At 53.9% G+C, this 23,195-nt stretch overlaps 1 protein-coding gene across 2 annotated transcripts in view; it reads right to left on the bottom strand.

The window, feature by feature from the left end:
• Positions 1-1,623: 1,623 nt before the first annotated feature.
• The window catches only part of VSTM2L (V-set and transmembrane domain containing 2 like), a 41,929-nt gene continuing 20,357 nt past the window's right edge, over positions 1,624-23,195 (bottom strand). The window contains exons 2-4 of one of the 2 annotated variants that reach the window (XM_005568972.3): positions 14,411-14,580; positions 12,610-12,660; positions 1,624-2,081 (exon numbers count right to left, since the gene is read on the bottom strand). In XM_005568972.3, coding sequence (XP_005569029.1) covers positions 1,809-2,081; positions 12,610-12,660; positions 14,411-14,580 — 494 coding nt within the window. In that variant the 3' untranslated portion in view covers positions 1,624-1,808. The remainder of the gene's footprint in view (positions 2,082-12,609; positions 12,661-14,410; positions 14,581-23,195) is intronic. The other variant, XM_074005299.1, reaches the window with a different exon arrangement.

The following is a 23,195-nucleotide window of genomic DNA, read 5'->3' as shown; positions in this document are numbered from 1 at the left end:
TCACGCTTGTAATCCCAGCACTTTGGGAGGCTGAGGCGGGCAGATCACGAGGTCAGGAGCTCGAGATCATCCTGGCTAACATGGCGAAACCCCAGCTCTAATAAAAATACAAAAAAATTAGCCAGGTGTGGTGGCACATGCCTATAGTCCCAGCTACTCGGGAGGCTGAGGCAGGAGAATCACTGGAACCTGGGAGATGGAGGTTGCAGTGAACCGAGATTGCACCACTGCACTCCAGCTTGGGTGGCAGAGTGAAACTCCGTCTCAAAAAAAAAAAAAACCTTAAACGTCGGGACAGTGGCTGCCTCTAACAGGGAGAAGGGATGGATGGAGGTGACACATGAGGCTTGGGGAGGTTCTCTTTTGGGGTGCTGTGTTTGGTAGGTATGACTACACAAGTATTTGCTTTACATTATTTACAAAACTGTGTAAACATGTTTTATGCAGTCTTCTCTGTGGGTGATTATCTCAGAGGCAAAGAGTAATTCGAGTGCCTGGTAACAGGATTGGAGCCGAACAAAAGCTGGTTGTCTCCCACCCTCTCCCTCTGCCCCCACCGGTCCTGTGCTCTGCACTGCAAAGCCAGGCGCTGCTTGGGGTGCAAAGCAGGAGAAAGATGCTGAGTGAGGCGTCGGTGTGAGCTAGCCACCTGCTTTCCCGCCTCCACCCCACACACCGCCCCCAGGCACAAATGCCCCAGAAAGACACTGCCCAGAGGTTTTTTTAAAACCGCTTTATTCAGGTTGGCTGGTAATCACAGACTGGATCATGTATACAGGGCACTCCACCCCTAGGCAAAGCCCTCGGCCTCTCCCACCTCCCCCACATCATCACTGAGCGGCAGCCAGAAGTGCGAGCCAATTCCAAGGGGAATTGGATCCAATAGAAATATTTACAAATAACCAGGGGGCAGGTGTCCCCCTGATAGGGAATCGTAAGGGAATTGAGTACCAGGGGGCCCTTGGCTCCCAACAGCCCCAGGCCCTGGGGTGGACTTGGCACAGAGGGGGCTGGGGCATTGGGGGCCGGCAGAGGGGGACTCCTGGGAGAGCCTTGAAGACCCTCAAAGGGGTCCTGCTGGTGTAAAACTCTGCCTGGGGCCGTGGGTCCGAGGGGAAGACCCCTCCCTTCTGACTTGCCTTGTGACAGGGCAGAGAATCCTGGATCCCCTGCATCCCTGGAGGGTCGCACAGGGAGCTGAACAGGAAGGAGCCGCCAGGAGGTGGTGGGGCGTCTCGCTGTTCCCGCAGGCCTCCGTGAGTGACCCTGCAGAGCCACTGCCCCAGAAGGGCCCTCCTGGGAACTCTGTTCCCTGGGTCTTCACCAGGGGAGAGGCCCTAGTTCTGCTCAGAAGACTCAAGTTCATATTCAGGGAGGGGTCACTGTCCACACCCCCAGGTCCAAGTGAGGGATGGTAGGAGGAGGGAGGTGAGGCTGGGGGCCCCGGCTCAGGACAGGATGGGAACAAGCAAGCAAAGCAAAACACTGGACTCCACAGAAGCTGGTGACAGGAAGGGGGTGGCCCCGGGCCCCAGCATGGTCCCCGCCCCAGTGTTCAGGGCGGACGGCCCCTTGGTGCCCAGGGCCACCTTCTCCGAGCCAGGTCACCACAGGGGTCTGAAAGGGCAGGGGTGGGTGGGGCTTACATGCTGAGCAAGGGGTGGTGGAAAGAGGGCCGACATGGTGGCCACAGGCGGCCTCAGGGATAGGGCGCGGCTGGACGCAGGCAGTCCGTCCCCAGTGGTCCGGCGGCTCCTCATGCACTCTGTACAGCGTGGGGGCGGGTGGGCAGGGGCAGGGGCATCAGTCTAGAGGCTGCAGGCCTCCTGGTCCACTGAGCGCTTCCTCAGCTCCTTGCCTGGCTTGGGGGGCGGCGGGGCGGGCGCGGCGGGAGGGGCTTCGGGCAGGTGCAGGACGGAGTTCTCCCCGGGCTGCACCCGCAGGTAGGCCTTGACCTTGTGGTGCCGGGCCTTGCCGTCGCTGAAGTCGATGACGCGGCACTCGTAGGTGCCTTCGTCCGTGGGCTTCACCCGAGACAGGCGCAGCTTGTGGGAGATGTTGCTGCCCACCACCTTGACCACCTGGGGGTGACAGAGAGACCGTGACCTGTCTATCCCGTGACAGTGGGGGAGAAGAAGAGTACGGGGGTCCCAGGATCCTAGGACTAGAGCCCCCAGAAACACTCCCACAAGGGCCCACCGAGGTTTGCACAAGAGTGAGTTAAACAGCAAAAAAGTAAAAGCAACTGCCATGTCCATCCACAGACTGCATAACTAAGCAGTGGTCTGTTCCCTGCATGAAGCACTGCAGAGTGGTCTGAAAGACGGAGCTAGAACTAGGCACATGAGCTCAGTGGCAAACAGCAGAGGGAAAGCTCTCACTGCTGCCTGCCCCCAGGGGATGCCATTTATGTAAATTAACACAGAAACCTACTCTATACTGGTTTTGGGGTCTTCCGGGTGTGGAAGTTTAAAATAGGAGGGAACACCAGGACCTCCTCACAGTGGTGGACTCTGGGGCAGAACACAGGGGAGGAAGTGGACCTGGTATAGACTACAAAGCAAAGTCTTCATTTAGTCTGAAAGTGTACATTTCCTAAAAAAAAAAATAATAGAGGTGCCTGCAGTCCCAGCTACTACTCAGGAGGCTGAGGTGCGAGGACTGTTTGAGCCCAGGAGTTTGAGGCTTGCAGTGAGCCATGATCACACCACTGCACTCCAGCTTAGGTGACAGAGTGAGACCGATCTTTTTTTTTTTTTTTTTTTTTTTTGAGACGGAGTCTCACGCTGTTGCCCAGGCTGGAGTGCAGTGGCGCGATCTCGGCTCACTGCAAGCTCCGCCTCCCGGGTTCCCGCCATTCTCCTGCCTCAGCCTCCTGAGTAGCTGGGACTACAGACGCCCGCCACCGCGCCCGGCTAATTTTTTGTATTTTTAGTAGAGACGGGGTTTCACTGTGGTCTCGATCTCCTGACCTTGTGATCCGCCCGCCTCGGCCTCCCAAAGTGCTGGGATTACAGGCTTGAGCCACCGCGCCCGGCCTGAGACCGATCTTTTAAAAACCAAACCAGGCCAAGTATGGTGGCTCATGCCTGGAATCCCAGCACTTTGGGAGGCCAAGGCAGGCGGATCACTTGAAGTCAGGAGTTTGAGACCTGGGCATGTTGCCTGGGCAACATGGGGAAACCCTGTCTCTCCTAAAAATACAAATACTAGCCGGGGTGTGGTGGTGCGTGCCTGTAATCCCAGCTACTCGTGAGGCTGAGGCATGAAAATCACTTGAACAACCTGGGAGGCGGAGGTTGCAGTGAGCCGAGACTGCACCACTGCACTCCAGCCTGGGTGACAGTGCGAGACTCTGTCTCAAAAAAATAAATAAATAAAATAAAATAACACAATAAAAAACAAAACAAAACAATATAAAGGCTGATGACAAATATATCGGAATGCTGAAAACTATTTACTCTACTTGGGGGGAGCAAGGATGTTTGTTATATTCGCCTTTGTACTTTGACTTTTTATTTGTTTGGGTTTTTACATTTCTGTTTTAAAATGGGAGTGTCACTTATACAGAGTAAAGTGCACACAGCCCGAGGAAATGTTTCCTGTGTAACCACCATCCAGAGCAAAGCATGGGACATTCGTGACCCCCTAGAGCACACCCTTCACTCAGCAATACTTCCCCCGCTGGGGTCCCCCGCTTTCTGACTGACTTCTGTCACCATAGATAGTTTTTTTCTGCTTTGGAACTCTTGTATGTGTGGCTTCTTTCCTGTGCCTGGCTTTTTCAACACACTCTGTTATCGGTGAGATGTCTCCATGTTGCTGCCTGCATCTATTTGTTGGTTTGTTTGAGACAGAGTCTCCGTTGCCAAGCCTGGAGTGCAGTGGCGTGATCTCAGCTCACTGCAACCTCTACCTCCCAGTTCAAGCAGGTGTCATGCCTCAGCCTACCCAGTAGCTGGAATTACAGGCACCCGCCACCATGTCCAGCTAATTTTTGTATTTTTAGTAGAGATGGGGTTTCACCATGTTGGCCAGGCTGGTCCCGAACTCCTGGCCTCAATTGAGCAACCCACCTCAGCTTCCCGAAGTGCCAGGATTATAGGTGTGAGCCACCATGCCGGCCATCCATTTGTTCTTTTTCATTGCCGTGTAGTATTCCATCACATGCATACTGCACAATTGGTTTATGTGATCACCCATCAATGGACATTTGTGTGATTTCCAGATTAAAGCTCTTATGAATAAATCTGCCCTAAATATAAAGTAGCCGTGGGTGTTTTTTCAATTAAAAAAGAAAAAGCAGACGGACAGTTATATAAGATACACCACTGGGGAAGCTGGCTGACAGGTACAGGGGACTTAATGACCTATTTTTGAAACTTTTCCTGAGCCTATGACTCAAAATAAAAAGATTTTTAATTTTTTTTTTAAAAAGAAGAAGAAGAAGAAGGGGTTGGGCCTATGGAGAGGGGTAATGGTGGTGAGAGGGGGCTTCTCTCCTTCCCTGGCCCCTTCTTCTTAGAGAAAAAAACAAAACAAAACAAAACAAAAAAACCCACCTGCAGTCCCTCTCCTGCCTGGACAGAACAGTGGAGGTCAGTTCTCAGCTGCCAGTCGCTGATCCCCTGCCCAGACAGCTTTGTAGGCTCAGGTGAGCGGGCCTCAGATCTGTGGCCTACTGGTCTCTCTCTTCTGGAAGGACAACGAACTGGCTTGTTGCCGCCAAGCCCCAGCTCCTAGAGAGGGAAGCCCAGCTTCTGGCTCCAGGTGGGATGCCCCCGCTGGTCACCCCTGCGGTGAGGGGGCCGGGATGAGAAAGCACGGCCTCTGCATGCAGCCTGCAGATGTCTCTGAGCCTGGGCTGGGCACTCACACGCGTGACTTCTCATCATCTCACCAATCTGCCCTGGGGAGGTGATGAACACCCTCCCCAGTGGGAAACTCTGGCTGACCTCGCGGCCTTTGCATGTGCTGGGCCCTCTGCCTGGGTGGGGTTCCCTGTTCCTCTTCACCTGCTTGGTTCCCATTCATCCTAAATGTCACCTCCTCCAAGAAATTGACCCCTGTCCCCACTCCCTCCTATTTCCTGCATAGCAGTCTTCTCATTTTGAATTGTGTATTTGTCTGTTGACTTGATTTTGGGTTCTCTCCCTGGCTAAACCATACCCGCCATGAGAGCAGGGACAATGTTTATTTTGTCCATGTGAGTGATTATCACAGAGCCCAGCACTCCATAAATAATCATCAACATTTTTGCAATGAACGGACCCACCCCATGACCTTCTTTCTCCCACTGAAGTGGTACTCAGATGTCATGCTTTCTAATTTTAAGCCACATGCACACGATGATATGGTTTGGCTCTGTGTCCCCATCCAAATCTCATCTCGAATTGTAATCCCCACGTGTTGAGGGTGGGGCCTCGTAGGAGGTGACTGGATCACAGGGACAGTTTTCTCCATGCTGGTCTCATGATAGTGAGTGAGTTCTCACAAGATCTGATGGTTTAAAAGTAGCAGTTTCCCCTTCGTTTCCTCTTCTCCTGCCACCACATAAGACATGCCTTGCTTCCCTTTAGCCTTATGCCATTGTTGTAAGTTTTCTGAGGCCTCCCCAGCCATGCAGAACGTTGAGTCAATGTAACCTCTTTTTCTTTGTGAATTACCCAGTCTCCGGTAGTTCTTTATGGCAGTGTGAATACGCATAATGATACCCACTTTGCAGATAGTGAAACTGAGGCTCCAAAAGAAGTGACTCGCCCAGAGGCACGGAGTCAGTGAGTGGCGGAACTGGGAACAGGCTCCATGCGCTCTCACCCTCCCAGTAGTATGACAGGCTCACGGAGGGCCACCAGTGCTGGCAGGGCCACAGGGAAGAGGAGAGTGTCCAGCAGCGGGGAGCCTGGCCTTCCTCCCTCATGCTGAGCCTTTCCGGCTGCCCATCATCCCCTATATGGAGGGAAAGCCTTCAGCAGAGGCACGGAGGTGGGACCCAGGCAGGACTTCCCCATGGCAAGCAGTGGGAAACCCTCCCAGGTGCCCCTCTGGATGTGGGGGCACCCCCTCCCTAGTGCCAGGCCCTGCTGGAGCCCACCCTGTCCCTCTGACTCCATCACCTCCGCCCTGCGGTCCTGCGTGCTCTCTCCGGCGAGTTAGGAGATGCTGCTGCAAATGCGCAGCGGGAACGAATTACCTCAACATCTGCTTCCCTCACGGATATTAATTATCCTTCATTTGTCAACCCTACAAGGCGCTAATGGAGTAATAATGCAAAGCGCTGGGAGCACTCGCTCCTAGGGAGGGAGCACCAAGCGAGGCCCAGCCCTCAGCCCACCCGCTCCCATCCCCCAGATGGGGCCACGAAGGCCTGGGCGGCTCCCCAGGCAGCCAGCTCCCTCCTCCCTGTCACCCCCTCTGCCAACAGACAGATGTGGCCTTCAGAAGCACGAGCTCTTCCTCTCTCAGAGAGGAGGAGGGCAGGGAGCACTGCAGGGAGTGATGGGAGGCCAGGCGCTGACCCTGACAAGTCACCAGCACTCTGGCCTTGGTTTTCTTGGGCTAAATTTGTCCATTCATTCAACAAGCATTTAGCAAGTGCCTACCACAATGAGCCAGCCAGATCCTGGTAATACTGGCATGAGCTGACAGTCTAACGGAGAACCTAGACCCCTAACCCACAACCAAGCAACTAAGCGAGTGAACTTCCAACAGGACGAAGGGTGAGGACACACGTCAGACACCTCTCCCTCCCAGTCCCTGTGGTCCACACCTCTAAGCACAATCTGGAGAAGGCAAATACCATATTTTTAACAAAAATAATAACAGCAACAGTAGTGCCAGTGGCTAATGTTTATGCAGCACCTGATCACTGTGAGATGATGTGATAAGTTTCACCAATCTTTCTTTTTTTTTTTTTTCTTGAGACAGGGTCTTGTTCTGTCACCTTAGGCTGGAGTGCAGTGGCGTGACCATGGCTCACTGCAGCCTCAACCTCCTGGCCTCAAGCAATCCTCCCGCTTCAGCACCCCGCCGACCTCCTGAGTAGCTGGGGCCACAAGTGCGCACCACCACTCCTGGCCAATTTTTGTACCTTTTTGTGGAGACAGGGGTCTCACTATATTGCCAAGGCTGGTCTCGAACTCCTGGGCTCCAGCAATCCTCCCTGCCTTGGCCTCCCAAAGTGCTGGGATTCTAGATGTGAGCCACCGCGCCCAGCCAAGCTTCATCAATCTTATTTAAACCTCACAATAACCCTGTGATGCAGGTGAAGACACTGAGACTCAGAGAGCTGAAGTGATTTTCTCAAGGCCACCCAGCTGGTGACAGAGTCCACACCCTACCCACCCCTCTGGGAGCCTTCTGAACAGTAAACTATAGGTCAGTCTTCTCATGTCTTTCCGAGGCCCCTCACCCTCCATGTCTTGGGGAAACCCAGCCCCAAACCTCATCAGAGGCCTCTCCCACAGGAGGGGGCCCAATATCCCATTCCAGGAGCAGCGTGTTGGATTTCATCCACCGCACACTATGCAGAAAGCCCTTCAGCCCAGCCCTCCGGGCGACTGGAGAGCCCACGAAGAAAGGAGACCCCCGCATGGCGACTCAGCTGTAAATCATAATCACCTCCACACAGGCATCAACAGGCCTGAGCTGTGCAATTAAGCACCTAATTACGCTGAAAGAGACAAGGCCGAACCCTGACCAGGGCCAAGTTCAGCCTCCTCCCTGCTCGCCCCACAGCCCAGGCTTTTCCGGGCACTGCAGGGATACCCCGAGGCCAGCTCACACCGGGCAGGCTGGGATCTTCTTCCAGCCATGCCAGAAGAATGGATTTGTACTCGTGATGCCAACCCTTGCCTTCACGTGGCCTCCTGGGAAGAGGGGGAGGCCCCAGGGAAGGTGCTGCGGTGAGGAATAGGGGTCAGATGGCTCCTGCCCCAGGCCGGGCCCTGTAATCAACCTCTATCAGGTCCACCCGGCACTTCACTGGCCCCTCAGCATGTACAGAACCCAACTCAGGGTCTCCCCATACCTGGGCCCCAGAAGGTCTTACTGCTGTAGCCAAACTCTGCAATGGCCGTTTCTGTTTTCTTTCCACGCTCTGCACACTCCACCCCTGAGCCCACTGACCTCCTCTAAACACCATCGGACCCCTTCCCCTTCTCTCCAGAATCCACATCCCCCAGCACTGGCGAAAGCAAGGTCCAGGGCTTCTCCCATCTGAGCCATCACCCCAGCCTCCTCCCAGGTCTACACAACCTTCCAGCCTCTTCTTCCATGACAGCCAGACCAATTTTTTCAAAATGCCCCCAACCTAAACTCTTCGATGGCCCCCACGGTGGCTGACAAGGCCCTTTGAGGTCTCCTCCCGGCCTGCCCCTCAGCCTCATTGGCCACTAGCAATTCCTCCAGCGCCCACATCCAGCCAAGTTCCCCACTCCTTGTCAAATCCTCCACACCTCAGTGCTCACCTCAAACATCACCTCCTCCAGGAAGCCCTCCTGGCCCCCCAGGCTAGATCAGATCCCCCATTATAGCAGCTCTACTCATTTTGGTCACAGTTGTAATTCTATTTTTTTTATCATGCATGATTACTGGATTAACACCCATCTCCCACACTGGACTGGGAGCACCCTGAGGGCAGGGAGGGTGTGTGTGTGAGCCCGTGGTCTTTCCAGAGTCATCTTTGTTTAACTCAGCTTCCAACCACCAGCCATTTGCAGTGATGAAGTCCCCCAGGAAGGAGGGTATGTGTGGAGAATTTCACCTCGTCTTAAAATTAGGAAGTTGTGGACGACCTCTGCTTGCAAAACTGGTTAAGCGGAAAATTAACCTCAATTCTAGCACAAAGGACTTCAGTTAGATCGAAAGAAAAACTTCCGGAACTTGAAAATAGCCAATAAGCAGAAATGTTTGCCTGAGCCACAGAAATGATTCCACCTAATGGTGGAATCCTTAGCAGATGCAAGCTACTAAGGGAGACATTTTTAAGCCAGGGCCCTTCCCTGGGCCCAAGTTAAATGAGATAATTCATGTAAAGTGCTCGTTATGGCTCCTAACATATGGCAAGCACTCAATAAATGCTAGCTGCTATATTATTATTATCATTATTATTTTCTCACAGATGCCTGTCCTCCCACATAAATGATGTCCTTACGGGAGCAGGGGTGCGATCTCGGCTCACTGAAGCCTCCGCCTCCTGGGTTCAAGCGATTCTCCCACCTCAGTCTCCCAAGTATCTGGGACTGCAAGTGCGCACCACCACACCTGGCTAATTTTTATATATTTAGTAGAGACGGGGTTTCACCGTGTTGGCCAGGCTGGTCTCCAACTCCTGACCTCAGATGACCCGCCCACCTTGGCTTCCCAAAGTGCTGGGATTACAGGTGTGCACTCAGTCCAGCATCTGATTTTTTTTTTTTAATTCCCTTGCCCAAGTCCTGCTGTCTTGCTAGGAATAAGAGTTTTATGAGTCACAAATTCACGTTAACAAGTTTCCACCGAAGGAACCACTGTCATTCACATAGCCTAATCCATGGCACTTTACAGTTTCCAAAGTGTTTCATATGTGCCTTCAACAACAGCTAACTGAGGAAAAGTGAGAATCGAGGAGGTGGCAGAGCTGGAACCAGGACTCAGCTCCTGGGACGCTAAGTGCTGGCCCCACTGTGTCCTCACAGTCCCCGCCTGGCAGTCAGCACAGCCGACTCTCACAGTCTGAATCTTCACAAGGCCAACAGGGCCACCCTGGCAGGTTCACGAAGCCCTCCCCCCACCAAGCCCCTCGAAGCTGACAGCATTTTCTTACCCTCAACCTTAGACCATTATTATTTGATCACAGATGCCTGTCCTCCCACGTAAATGATCTCCCTATGAGATTCTGGGATTCCACCAGCCTGTAGACTACACTCTTTAGCTTAGACAGTGTTTTTCAAAAGATCTAATTAGGTCTCAATAGTTAAAACTCAGGAGATACTCCACTAAAATCGGGATTTTTAGAAGTCACGGGAATATGGGGCCTAGGTCCCTGCCTGGCTCAGCTGTTCCCTATAGACACAGGGTCTGGGCTTCCCGGCCCCCCGCCAGGAGCTCTTTCACTGGTTCACGTCATGTCACCGGTATGCATATGTGAACAGACATGGGATCCACACTGTGGTGGCAAGTCCACGTACAAACATCTGGCCAGGCACGGTGCCTCCTGCCTGTAATCCCAACACTTTGGGATGCTGAGGCAGGAGGATCACCTGAGGTCAGGAGTTCGAGACCAGCCTGGTCAACACGGTGAAACCCCGTCTCTACTAAAAATACAAAAAAAAAAAAAAAAAAGCCAGGCATGGCAGCATGCTCCTGTGGTCCCAGCTACTGGGGAAGCTGAAGCAGGAGAATTTCTCGAACTCAGGAGGCGGAGGTTGCAGTGAGCCGACATCGCGCCACTGCACTCCAGCCTGGGTGACAAAAGTGAAACTCCATCTCAAAAAATAAAATAAAATAAAATAAATATGTGTATGGTTCACACACACATTGGCTTGGGCGTATGTCTGTGTGTGTGATAGTTATTCAACAAATATTTATTGGGTACCTACTACACCATATCAGGCTCTGTGCTAGACTCTGGAAATGCAACAGTGAGTCAAGTAGGCTCAGTCCCAGTGCCCCCCATCTCTGGGAGAGACAGTCATGAAGCCAAAACTCACACAAGTGGATAATGACAACCAGAAATACAGCCAGCAGGGAAATAGGAGGGGCGCCAGCTGGGTCACAAGTTCAAAGGACGCTTCCCGAGCTGAGCTCTGTGGGAAGAGAGAGAGAAACAGCTTTGCAGGCAGGGGGACCAGCCTGTGCAAAGGCCAAGAGGTGGGAAGGAATGGGAAGGTGGAAAGGCTGCCAGGGTCGGGAGGGGAAGGGGAGTGAGGTCAGGCAAGAGGAGGTGAGGCTGGAGGGTGGGCAGAGCAATCGTGCAGAGTTCTGAAGGCCACGGAGGAAAGTTTGGGCTGCCTCCTCAGACTGCAGGGATCCAGGGAGAGTACCCGCGTATTAGGAATGGTTGTTCCCATGGCGCTGTCTGCACAAGGAGCTTGGCCCATGCCTGTTTGTGTGCTTCCTAACCAGACCCTCGGAGCCCCAGCTGGTGCAGGCATTGCGGGGGCTGGAGGGGGGTGGGTAGGGGTAATTGCACATTCATGCTGAGCACATTTATTTTATTTAACTAATTAACGTCGTCGCATTCCCCTCATGTGGGACCCAGCAGCCTGGAATTCTAATCCTCTAAGTCAATTAGATTATTCTCTCCTTTGCCAGAGCTGCTCCTTAAACCCCAAGCAAAATTATAGGAGAAAGGGCTGTGATGAACAGGGTATTAATATGCACACAGATCTACCTGCCTGGGCTTAACGGATGGGTATTTGGGCCAGAAACGGGGCATTCGATATGGATGCGCCCTTGGCAGAGGGTGGGGGTGAAGGCGCTGCAGGAGCCTCCTGCCTGGCCTCTCTGCCTCCATGATGCCACCTCTGATGCCCGACATGGCACCCCAATGATCCCTGTGCCCAGTCTCCACATGGTGACCTCGGTTTGGGGGTGCGGCTCCTCTGTTGATCCCTGTTGAATTGGACTTGGGGACCTGAGCTCCCCTACAAGTCCTTGAAAAGTTGTGGAAGAATCAAGCAAAAAAGGGTGAATTTCGAAAGGCTTCCCCACCATGCGCATGCCGCACACACAAGCATTCATACCCCACGGGCACCTGCCTTTTCTGAGTGTGGTGCTGGCAGATGTCTAGCCTCCTACCAGGCTGACCTCACACCCCATGCACAAATCTTGCCTCATTGCATGGCCACATGTGTCCCCGGGTGGGTCCCCTCCACTCTGTGTTCTCTCCCCCGTTCACCTCCTTTCTCCCTCCTGTCTGCCTCTCCCAGGACTGGCTTTGGGTGCCCCCTCCTTCACAAAAGTTGTCACCCCCTGAACTCCCTGGGCCCCAGCTGCACTGGCCTGCAGCCGGTGACAAAGAGCTTGAGCCCTGAAGCCAGGTAGCTCAGCAACACCAGTCACCCTTGGCGTGACTCGGGCAAGTCCTTGACCTCCTGAGCCTCAGCTGCCCCACCTGCAAAATGGGTGAATGCTTGGCCCTTCTTATAGAGGGTGGCTACTCACAAATGAGTCAATAAATAAGAAGGCCTGCCCAGTCCTGAAATCCTTTGGCTAGAGTGCCCCCACCCCGTCCCCAGGGCCAGATCACCGAGTGACCCCGAGATGGCGTAACACTCAGTAATGATAGGCCAAAAAAACCTGGCTCAGGCTCATTAAACCTCGTTGGTTCCCCAAATAAAAAATGCTGCTGAGACAAGCCTGAAGGCACCAGGACGCACACAGCCTTGGCCCCGACAGGAGAAAATGCATCTTCTCTCCCCTGTCATTTTTTGTGCCTATCATTGAACGAACTTGAAAAATCTCCGGCTTTTAAAAAACAGAGCAGGGCCATTTTTTTTCCCTTCTCTTTTTCTTCTCTTCCATCTTCTTGCCCAAGCTCCCTGCTGAACTGGACCCCAATTTTTTTTTAAGTCACAGCTGTGCCCTCCATTAGAGCCCTTTCGAGAAGTCATTATCAAAACTCACACTTATTTTGGTTGCCTCCTTCCCTGCGTCTTCCTGCTGAGATGCTTTTAGCTGTTGGGAGCGGGGAGGGGTGGAGAGAGCAGAGACAAGGTGTTAGCACAGGATGGGGGTGGGGTGGCAGTGTGGGGAGACACATTATAGGGATACAGACAACAGCTAAGATTCTCATGACAGCAGATGAGGCTCGGGGGCCATGGAGTCTGGAGTTGGGGTCCTTCAGCTTTCTGTATCCACTCAGGGGACAGAGGGGATGTCAGAGCAAAAGAAGATAATGGAGGTATGTAGAAAATGACCACATTTGTGCATTTAGACACACAAGGGTACTTTGGTATACACTGGAGGGAGTGTGAACATGCAGAAATCTAAGCATCGGCTTGGTACGTTGCTAGGAGCGTGTTTGTACTCTTGATCACTCTATCTGAGAGTGTGTTTGTACTTTCAGGTGTGCCACCCATGTGAACGTGTGTGCAGATACTGTGGGAACCCTACCCACATTCCCCACCTTTGCAAGCTGACCCTGGAGGCTTCCAACTGCAGACACCTGCAACGGTTTGCCTAAGGGCTTTCTCTGGCCACTGGAGTCCTCTAAGCCTGCATGTGGCAGGGCTGGAAGTGTTGGGGAGCTGACACCTCCAGGAGCAACACAGAGTTTGCTATGCCTTTGGGCACATGTGAGACACTCTTTCATGAACATGGGGAGTGTATGAGCGAGCCAATGCGTGTTTGTGAATGTGTGCAGATACATGTGGTCGTATATGAATGGGTGGGCAGATCTCTATGTGTTTGCGTGTTCATTAGTGTATACACATGTGTAAGGATGCAGATGATTCAGATGGAGTTCCTCCAAGAGCTGACCTTGAGACAAAGGTCAAGTAGTTTATTTGGGGGGTGATCCCAGGAAGCACAAGTAAGGGGAGAAGGTGAGTGAATCCAAAAGGGGAAGAAAGTTAATAATGGGAGGTATGTTGTCGGTTAGTTACCACTGTAGGCAATTGGAGCTTCATCCCACTGGGCACTCGGGGAGACAGTGAAGAACATGCTTCTGTCATCCCAGCTGAGGGCGAGGGAACTGGGGCATTCATCCTCCAACTTTGCAGGTCACTGGTGGGGGCTGCTTCTGCCTATTGAGTCCCCTGCTCCTCCTGCTTGCCTCGCTGGCTGGCAGGCTCTGGTGTCCAGAGAAAACCCTCAAGCAGAGCCAGAGGAGCTGGCAGTTGGCAGTGGGCTGGTCCCAGGCATGCTGCACACCGGGCATGGGGCAGAGCCCCCACAGCATCTGCTCTACAGGTGTGTACACACGAGCATGCACGTGTAGAGGGGCGAGCACATGTGCAGCCAAGGGTGTGCTGGGAGCCTGGTGCACACCTGCGTGTGTGCCTGTGAATGAACTCAGCATTTGCAGAGCTCTTTACAAAAAGGCTGCCCGTGTGGCCTGGAGAAGTGGTGGGAAGCGAGTCACAAGACCTAGCTTGCTCCATAACCTGAAGCCAGCTTGTCCCTCTGGCCTCAGTTTCCTCACCTGTACCCTGAAGGGAGGCCCTCTGTGCTCTGGAAGGCCCTTCTTGCTGTGGCCATTTCAAGTGTTCAGCCTAGCTCTGCCTCCTGCCCGTTCCCCCAGATAAGCCTCCATGATCACCTAAAACCCCCACCCCAGGAGGAAGAAGGGAGGGAGACAGCTGTGTGGTGTGGAGAACAGTGCTGGAGCCCACATCCCTCAGAGGAGAAGAGGGGCAGAGAGATACCCCTACCCCAGGGACCAGGACTTCCCCAGCCACGCTTGGCATCTCCCCAGGGGCATTACCTGGTTCGAGGCCCAGGCCTGCTTGTCGGTCCAGTCCCGGTGGCTCCGCACATACCACCACTGGATCTCCAGCGAGTAGGACGGGGAGCCGCTGCCGCGGAAGGAGCAGGCCATCTCCACATCCTCGCCCGTCCGTGCTGTCATGTCATGGGGTGTCTCTGTGAACAGGGCTGTGCAAGAAACAGGGGGAAGAGTGGCGGGGCTCAGGAAACCACAGAGCTGATGGTAAGGGAGGTGGAGAATGTAGGAGCAGTACAGTGAGGGATGGGTGGAGGGGGTGGGGGTACCCACAAGCCCGCTGGTGGGAGTGGTCTGGCTTCAGGTGGGCACCCGAGAAGCTCAGCAAGGCGGGCCAAGGGTGTGTGCAGCAGCCAACGTGAGATGGGGATGAGGGAGTAGGTGTCGGCCCTGGAGGCCACACCAGCAGCTGGGCGCCGTGGGAGAGCATGCCAGGGATCAGAGAAGGCCTGGGCTGGATGTGGACGGCAAGAAGGCCCGGGAGGAGCTGCCACTTTCATCAGCTCTTCCAGGTTCTTCCAGTCACCCAGCTCGGTTCCCCTCCTGAGTTACTCCAGTGTCCAAGCACAGCAGCCAGCGCCATCTTTGCAAAACCAAATCAGATGTGGCCTCTCCGCTGCTTAGAACCCTCCCCTGGGGCCCCAGGTATGGGGATCGGCACCCGTTCCCCTGGTTTCCTCCCTGTCCTGTGGACACACCTCCCTTTCCAGCCTCACTCTTGCTCTGGCTGTTCTCCTTCTGGAATGCCCTTCCCTCCGCCCCTCTTTGCCCGGCTGGCTCCTTCAGATCTGGCAAAGCTCAGCTCAAATATCACCCCCAGAAAGGTCCTCCTTGAGGATCCCAAGAAGGTCCCCCACCTCCTGCCTTGCCCTGGTGCCTGTGGCAGCTCCAGGAGGACAGGGACATAGAGCTCCTGCAGCTGGCAGTTGCTGGTGCAGAGTGGCTGCTCGGTGGATAGAATGGGTGCAGAATTCTCCACCCTCTCAGGGCACCCAGGGTGAGGTGGGAGCCACTCCTGCCTCCTGCCCCGTGCAGGGCCCAGCTCTCCACCACAGCCCAGGGCAGATGGCTTCCCTGGCCCAGCAGGAGCCCTGCTCCATCCGCCATCCTCCATCCCACCAGGTAAATGAGAAAACACATCCCCACTTCATGTGGCCCAGCGCCCCTCCCCACCATATGCTCTGTCTCCTGTCTCCCCAAACAAATATTGTCCTGAGATGTAATTAGAATTCTTTCCTCTTCTCAGGAGAGATTATCTCGCCCTGGAAAGACGCCTGGCAACGTGCAGGTCACCCAGGAAACTTGTGGCTGTCAATCCCCCAGCCCCCACCCTGTCCCTCCTGGTGCTGCAGCCTAACAGGGTCCCCTGGCCCAGAGGGGCAGATTCCCAGCCCCTGGAGTCCTCACCACCCCAGCTCCGCTTAGGGCAGGAGGAAGAGGGAGTCCTGGGCTAGGAGGTGAAATCCTAGATTCAGGCCCCTGCTCTGGGGCCACCTCTCTCCTCCCCCTGTCCCCAGGATACTGAAGGTGATGTGAATTGACAAAGGACTCCATCTGGAAGCTTCTGCCGTTTCTCCTCGTGCAGCTCTACTTGAGCAGTGGGTTTCTGGGCTGAGAGCAAATTTGAGATGCCCCTAATCCTCAAGGTCAAGGGTTCAGAAAGCAGCTCATGGAGGTTCCCCACTTGCTGAGGCTTGGAAGTCCCAGCCGCTGTTCTGTAAACAAGGCCTGGTTGGTTAATAGGAATAAATGTCTGGGTTCCTGAACATGTGCGAGGGGTGGTGTGGGGCGCCATCACACGCAGCCTGCCTCAAAGCTGTGACCCTTCTTATCCCCAATAAGGAAGAGTCAATGCGGGCGCCTAGAGGGAAGGTCCCTCCCCCACATCACTGTGAGGGCCACCCCATCCTTCCAGGGGAGCAACCCAGAAACTAGTCACCCTGGGCTCCCTCCCTCCTCTCTGCCCTCCCACAGTCAATCTTCAAGGAACCCTGTGGGTCCTGCCTCCCAACACCTCCAGAATCTGGCTCCTTCTCCCCTCCTCCGCTGCCTTCCCCAGGCCAAGCTGCCATTCTCTCTCACCTGCAACAGTGGGGAAAGCTCAGTGGCCTCCCGCTTCCACTCTTCCTCCCCGACAAGCTATTTTCACACAGCAGCCAGACACACCTTGGCAAAACATAAATCAGTCCCTGTCCCTGCTCTACTCACCACTCTCCCAGGGCGTCCTCCTACCCACCGTAGCAGCAGCAGTCCTCACTGCCTCTGCCTCCCAAAGTGCTGGGATTACAGGTATGAGCCACCATGCCCAGCCAAGAGGATTGCTCGTGCCCAGGAGGTCAAGGCTGCAGCGAGCCTCGAACGCACCACTGCACTCCAGATGGCTGACAGGGCCCTCCATGGGAGGCCATTCCCCTCCGGTGTTGGCCTCTGCCTGACTCCCTGCTCCTATTCGTACCACAGCAGCCTCCTTTCAGCTCCTTACCTGGGCATCCCAGTTGAGATTCCACCTCAAGACCTTTGCACCTGCCGATTCCTCTGCCTGGAACACCCTCTCCTCAGACTCCCCTGGAACAGCCATCCCTCCCATGGCTCCCTCCCTCCCCTGCCGCAGGATCCTGCTCAAAGCCTTCTTCCTTCGGGAGGCCTTCCCTGACTACCTCATTTAACGCCATCAGCACTGGCCAACAGGACTTTCTGCTGTGAGGAGGGTGTTCTGTACCTGAGCTGGTGCAGTAGCCAGCAGTCGTCTGTGTCTGCTGAGCACGTGACATGTGACTAAGGACCTGAATTTTACATTTTATTTAATTTTACTTCATTTACTTCATTTAAACATAAATGTTAATAGCCACTTGCAGGTAATGGCTACTGTGTTGGACAGCACAGCTAATATGCCTATTTTACGTATGTTTACTGTCAGCCTTCCCTCCCAGCTCCTAGAGCAGCGCCTGGCACATAGCAGATGCTCAATAAATACATTTTATTTGGACACAGGGTCTTGCTCTGTTTTCTAGGCTGGAGTGCAGTGTGCATTCAAGGCTTGCGGCAGCCTTGACCTCCGGGGCACAAACAATCGTCTCACCTCAGCCCCCTGAGTAGCTGGAACTACAGGCGCGAGCCACCATGCTCAACTAGTTTTTTGAATTTCTTGTAGAGACATGGTCTTGCTTTTTACCTAGGCTGGACTTGAACCCCTGGGCTCAAGCAATCTCCCTGTCTTGGCCTCCCAAAGTGCTGAGATTACAGGTAAGGTATAAGCTACCACACCCAGCCAGTAAGTGCTTTTTGAATGAATGAATAAACAGCCTTAGCTGGGCAGTGGTGGAGAAGGGTCCAGAGCTCGGGGGACCCTGCCCTGAGAGTCCTGGGCCAGGTCTCGCCCTCGGAGTCTTCCCTGACACCCACTTGGCACCTCGAGCGGAACACGAGGAGATCGTGAGGAGCCTGCACGGGAAGGGCATAAGAGGTGATTCTAGTGGGTTGCCGGTCCCTCGCCCAAGATGGTGGATTCGGCCTGGATTCATGTCCCTCCTGCCCAACACCAGGGCACCAGGGGACTTTGCAAACAGGAGGAGAGGGGTGAGGACCCTGGGTGGATCTGGTATGACCACCAGTGTGACCTTGGCTGGTCAAAAGACAGTGGAGGGACACAGCTGTGGCCTCTCCAGGTGCCACTGCCTGAGCCACGGAAATCAGAGAGTGCCTCCACTTCCCCTCTTCCAGTGGGGAAATGGCTCCAGAGAGTTCAGCTATCTTGCTCAATGCAGAACACAGAGCAAGAAAGGCTGAAGCCAGCCTTCGGACCCGGCCGGTGTGACTCAGCCGCTGCATGCCGCCTCCTTCCAGACACAGGGGAGGTGGGAACCATGTGCGGTGGGCGGGGGCACGGGAGACAATGTGCGTGGTCTCATGAGTGGGAGGAGGACAGAGAGGGCCGCCCTTGGGTGGAGGCTCCACTGGGGTCTCCTTGGGAAGGGCCAGGCCTCCAATTCACCCCCACTCGGTTTCCCCCTGCCCACAGCAGAAAACCCTGACTCTGGCCCACCAGCTCTTCCTACTCATGCAGAAGGTAAGGCTCAGAGAGGGCAGGGGCTAGTCTGGGGTAACTCAGCAGCCCGGGTTCAGCCAGGAGAGACCCTCTCGCCCCCCAAACAGACACCTCCTGGGCCCTGGCATGTTGTGGCAGCCTGGGGTGGGCAGGAGCACAGGGGAGGACCCCACCACATGGCCACCTCTCCAACGGGACCCCAGTAGTGGCCGTCTAGGGCCTTGCTGTCCAACAGAAACAGACTGCAAGCCACACTGCAAGGCACGCATGGAATATTCCATCTCCTGGGAGCCATGTGAAAAAAAAAACCTGAAATTAATTTTAATAATGTATTTTATTTAAGCCAAGATATCAAAAAAATTATTTGAACATGTAATGAAAATTATTAATGAGGCCGGGCACAGTGGCTCATGCCTGTAATCCCAGCACTTCGGGGGGCCGAGGCAGGCAGATCACCTAAGGTCAGGAGTTTGAGACCAGCCTGGCCAACGTGGCAAAACCCCATCTCCACTAAAAATACAAAAATTAGCCAGGTGTGGTGGCACGTGCCTGTAGTCCCAGCTACTTGGGAGGCTGAGGCAGGAGAATTGCTTGAACCCGGGAGGAGGAGGCCGCAGTATGCTGAGATCGTGTCACTGCACTCCAGCCTGGGCAACGGCAAGACTCCGTCTTGGAAAAAAGAAAGAAAGAAAATTACCAATGAGACATGTTCCATTCTTTGTTGTGTTAAGTCATGAAACACTGAAGTGCATTTTACGTGTTCATGGCACCTTTCAGTCCTGACATTCCTAGGGCTCAGTGGCCACATGTGTTTGACGTCTTAGCAGGTGGTGAGCTCTGCCAGCTTCAGGTCCCCCCATCACATGTCCACATGGCTCAGACCAGGCAGCCAAGGCCCAGTGCCAGGGAGTAACCCTTCCACGGCCACATAGTAGAGTCTGGATTTGAAACCAGGCCTCTGTGACGCCCAAGTCCATGCTCTTCCCAGAGTATTCAAATGCCTTGTGCTGGTAGTGCTATAGGTTACTGCAAAAGTAATTATGGTTTTGCCATGAAAACTAATGGCCAAAACTGCAATTACTTTTGCGCCAACCTAAATATTTCTTTCTTTCTTTTTTTAGACGGAGTCTCGCTCTTTCGCCAGGCTAGAATGCTGGCACGATCTCAGCTCACTGCAACCTCTGCCTCCAGGGTTCAAGCGATTCTCCTGCTTCAGCCTCCCAAGTAGCTAGGATTACAGGTGCCCGCCACTACACCCAGCTAATTTTTGTATTTTAGTAGAGACAGGGTTTTACCATGTTGGCCAGGATGGTTTCGATCTCTTGACCTCATGATCCACCTGCCTTGGTCTCCCAAAGTGTTGGGATTACAGGCGTGAGCCACCGCTCCCGGCCCTAAATATTTCTTTAAAAGGCCCAGTCCTGCGGCTGGGCACAGTGACTCAAGCCTGTAATCCCAGCACTTTGGGAGGCAGAGGCAGGAGGATCACTTGAGGTCAGGAGTTCGAGACCAGCCTGACCAACAGAGTGAAACTTCGTCTCTACTAAAAATACAAAAATTAGCCGGGCATGGTGCTGGGCGCCTGTAATCTCAGCTACTTGTTAGGCTGAGGCAGGAAAGTTGCTTGAATCTGGGAGGCGGAGGTTGCGGTGAGCTGAGATTGCGCCATTGCACTCTAGCCTGGGCAACAAAAGCGAAATTCTATTTCAAAAAAAAAAAAAAAGGCTCAATCTCAAATGGCCAACCTTGCAGAGTCCTGTGGGGTAGGATGGGGAGTCTGTTTCATTCTGAGTGAAAAGGCCTGGGCAGGCACAGCAGAGGCATTTCACCCAGCTGGAGGCAATTGGGGAAGGCTTCCTGGAGGAGGTGTTGCCCTCACCTTAGCCCCAGTGGGCTAGGTAGTGAAGCTGGGAGCAGGGAGGGGCTTCAGGTGGGAGGACAGGGAGAGAAGCAGGTTTAAGGCCTTGTGGGAGACAACTGAGTTAGCTGCGGGTACGGCCACCAGCTCTCCCACCCCACAGCGAGGCTGTGGTCCCAGAGCCTCTCTGATCCCCAGAGCTGGCCAGGAGCTGTCTACAAAGCGTGGGTTGGGGGAGGCCCCCTCAGGGACCCTTTGACTCAGACCTCGGTAGTGAAGAAGGCAATGTGTCCACAGGACAAGTGTGAAACCCAAGGCTCTGGGCATCTGATGACGAATCTGGGCCTCCCTCTTCACAGTCAGCAGCACCAAGGCCTGTCCCGGTCCCCGCCCCAAGCTGCCCTAGAGGGAGAAGCCCGCTGTGAACGTAGGTAAGTGCCGGGAACATTGGACTGGGAGCCAAGGATGGAGGATGGAACCTGTTTCTGCCAACAGACTTGCTGTGTGACCTCCAGAGACTCTCTCCCCTCTCTGAACCTCTGTTTGCTCCTCTGTACAATTCAGGTTAATCCTGATGGTCCTGAGAGCCCCACCAGCTCAGATCATCAGAAGAGGAAAGTAACAGATGTCCTAAGGGCAGAGCTTTGGGCATTGGGAAAGGGAAGGGTCACTTCCATGTGGGGGAGGAGGGGAATCTGGGAAGGCTTCAGAGAGGAGGTGGCACCTAAGCCAGGCCTTGAAGGATGGGTGGATATTGACAAGCAGAGGCAGGCCTGAAAGTGTCAGGTAGCAGGAACCCTGTGAGCAAAGGTAGGGACGCAGGAAAGAAAGCTTTGTTTAAAAAAGAAATCCATTTCCTTTCTTAAGCAGCTATTGTGTGCCCAACACCACGCAGACATTGTCTCTAACACTCTTGCCCACTCCCACTTGACAGATGAGGAAAGTGAGGCTCAGAAAGGTAAAATGACTTGCCCAAGATTCACACAGAGCTGGATTTTAAACATGGGTCTGACTGGCAGTTGTGACCAAGATCCATGGGTCTGCCCCAGCCCCTATCAGGATTTGGTCAGAGTTATCAGGTAAAATTTAGCCACTAGGCTCCATACTTCGGCATCCCACTTGTACACCTCCAGAGATGGGGAGCTCAGTTCCTCGCAACCCCACTGAAAGCAGGCAGCTCAATCAGCAACAGGGTCTTCCTCCCTCTCCTAACTCTGTGAGTGAGGGTACTGCACCAGCACCAGAAACTGGAAGGTGACTGATGCGTATTTTGATGCTGATGCTGCTGCTGCTGCTGCTGCTGCTGATGATGATGATGTAATGATGAAGTAATGACAGACTACTTGTTTTGTGCCAGGCACTGTCCCAAGCTCTTTGTTTTGTTTGTTTATTTATTATTTTGTTTTGTTTTTTTGAGACGGAGTCTCGCTCTTGTTGCCCAGGCTGGAGTGCAGTGGTGTGATCTCGGCTCACTGAAACCTCTGCCTCCCAGGTTCAAGCGATTTTCCTGCCTCAGCCTCTCAAGTAGCTGGGATTACAGGCTCACATCACCACGCCCAGCTGATTATCGTATTTTCAGCAGAGACAGAGTTTCACCTTGTTGGCCAGGCTAGTCTCGAGCTCCCGATCTTCAGTGATCGGCCCACCTCGGCCTCCCAGAGTGCTGGGATTACAGGCACGAGCCACTGCACCTGGCCATGTTTATTTATTTTTTGAGACAGGGTCTCATTCTGTTATCCAGGCTGGAGTGGAGTGGCACGAGCACGGCAGTGAGCCGAACACAGCTCATCGCAGCCATGGACTCCTGGGCTCAAGTGATCCTCCTGCTTCTGCCTCCCAAGTAGCAGGGACTACGGGTGCATGCCACTACAAGCTAATTTTAAAAATTCTTTTAGAGAAAGGGTCTCGCTATATTGCCCAGGCTTGTTTCAAACTCCTGGACTCAAGCAATCCTTCTGCCTCAGCCTCCCAAAGCACTGGAATGACAGGCGTGAGCCACCATACCCAGGTGCAAGCTCTTTACATACATTTTCTCACGCTCCCACCATGATGCTGTGGAGTGGGTATGCTCATTATCATCTCCGTTTTCAGATGGGGAGGCTGAAGCTCAGAGAGGGTCAGTGGCTTGCCCAAGGCCACGGACTGAGTAAGTGGTGAAACTGAACCCAGTTCTAGAGGGCTCTAAGTGGAAGCCTGTAACCCGGCCTCCTACCCTTACTCTTTCCCTCCAGCTACCCACACCCTGATCCCCACGTCAGCATCACTGCTGAGTCTGGGACATAGGATCCATCTCTCCTCTTTGACTTACCCTGCCCCTGAGCCCCTCTCCCTACTCAGGTAACTCCTCGCAGCCAGTCCCCAGGGAGGCTGGTATAGTTATAGATTTTTGAGAAGGATGCAATTGTCTTCTCCAGCCTCAGGGCCTGCGCTGGGCTGGGCTCACTGGGAAGACAATTAAAACCGGTGTCCACAAATTAGGATTCTGCAGGAGAAGGAGAACGGGACTTGATTGAATGCAACATCTTCTTTCTTTCTGCTTTTAATTGGGGGTGCGGTGTATTAATTAACCCCAGGCCTGGTTATCAGTGCATCAGCTGCAGGAAATGGCTCTGTGGCTCTGGCCAGAGTCACTGGGTTTGGCTTCTGGGAAAGGCAGGAGATGACCTGGGGGACCTGGCCTGCCCTTTGAGACTAGGGCCCTTACCTTAACCTCCCAGGCCCTGGTTCAGCATGAACCGCTTAAAGCTTTGCCTTCAGGCCTAGGTTCAAACTCTATTTCCCCTACTCCCTAGCTGTGCGACCTGGGCAAACCACTTTGCTTCTCAGAGCCTCAGTTCCTTTATCTAGAAAAAGGGAAGAATGAG

The sequence above is a fragment of the Macaca fascicularis genome, chromosome 10, assembly GCF_037993035.2.
Source record: "Macaca fascicularis isolate 582-1 chromosome 10, T2T-MFA8v1.1".
In the NCBI taxonomy this organism is placed as follows: Eukaryota; Metazoa; Chordata; class Mammalia; order Primates; family Cercopithecidae; genus Macaca; species Macaca fascicularis.
Note: the sequence above shows the minus strand (reverse complement) of the source record. Positions and strands in the feature narration are given on the sequence as shown.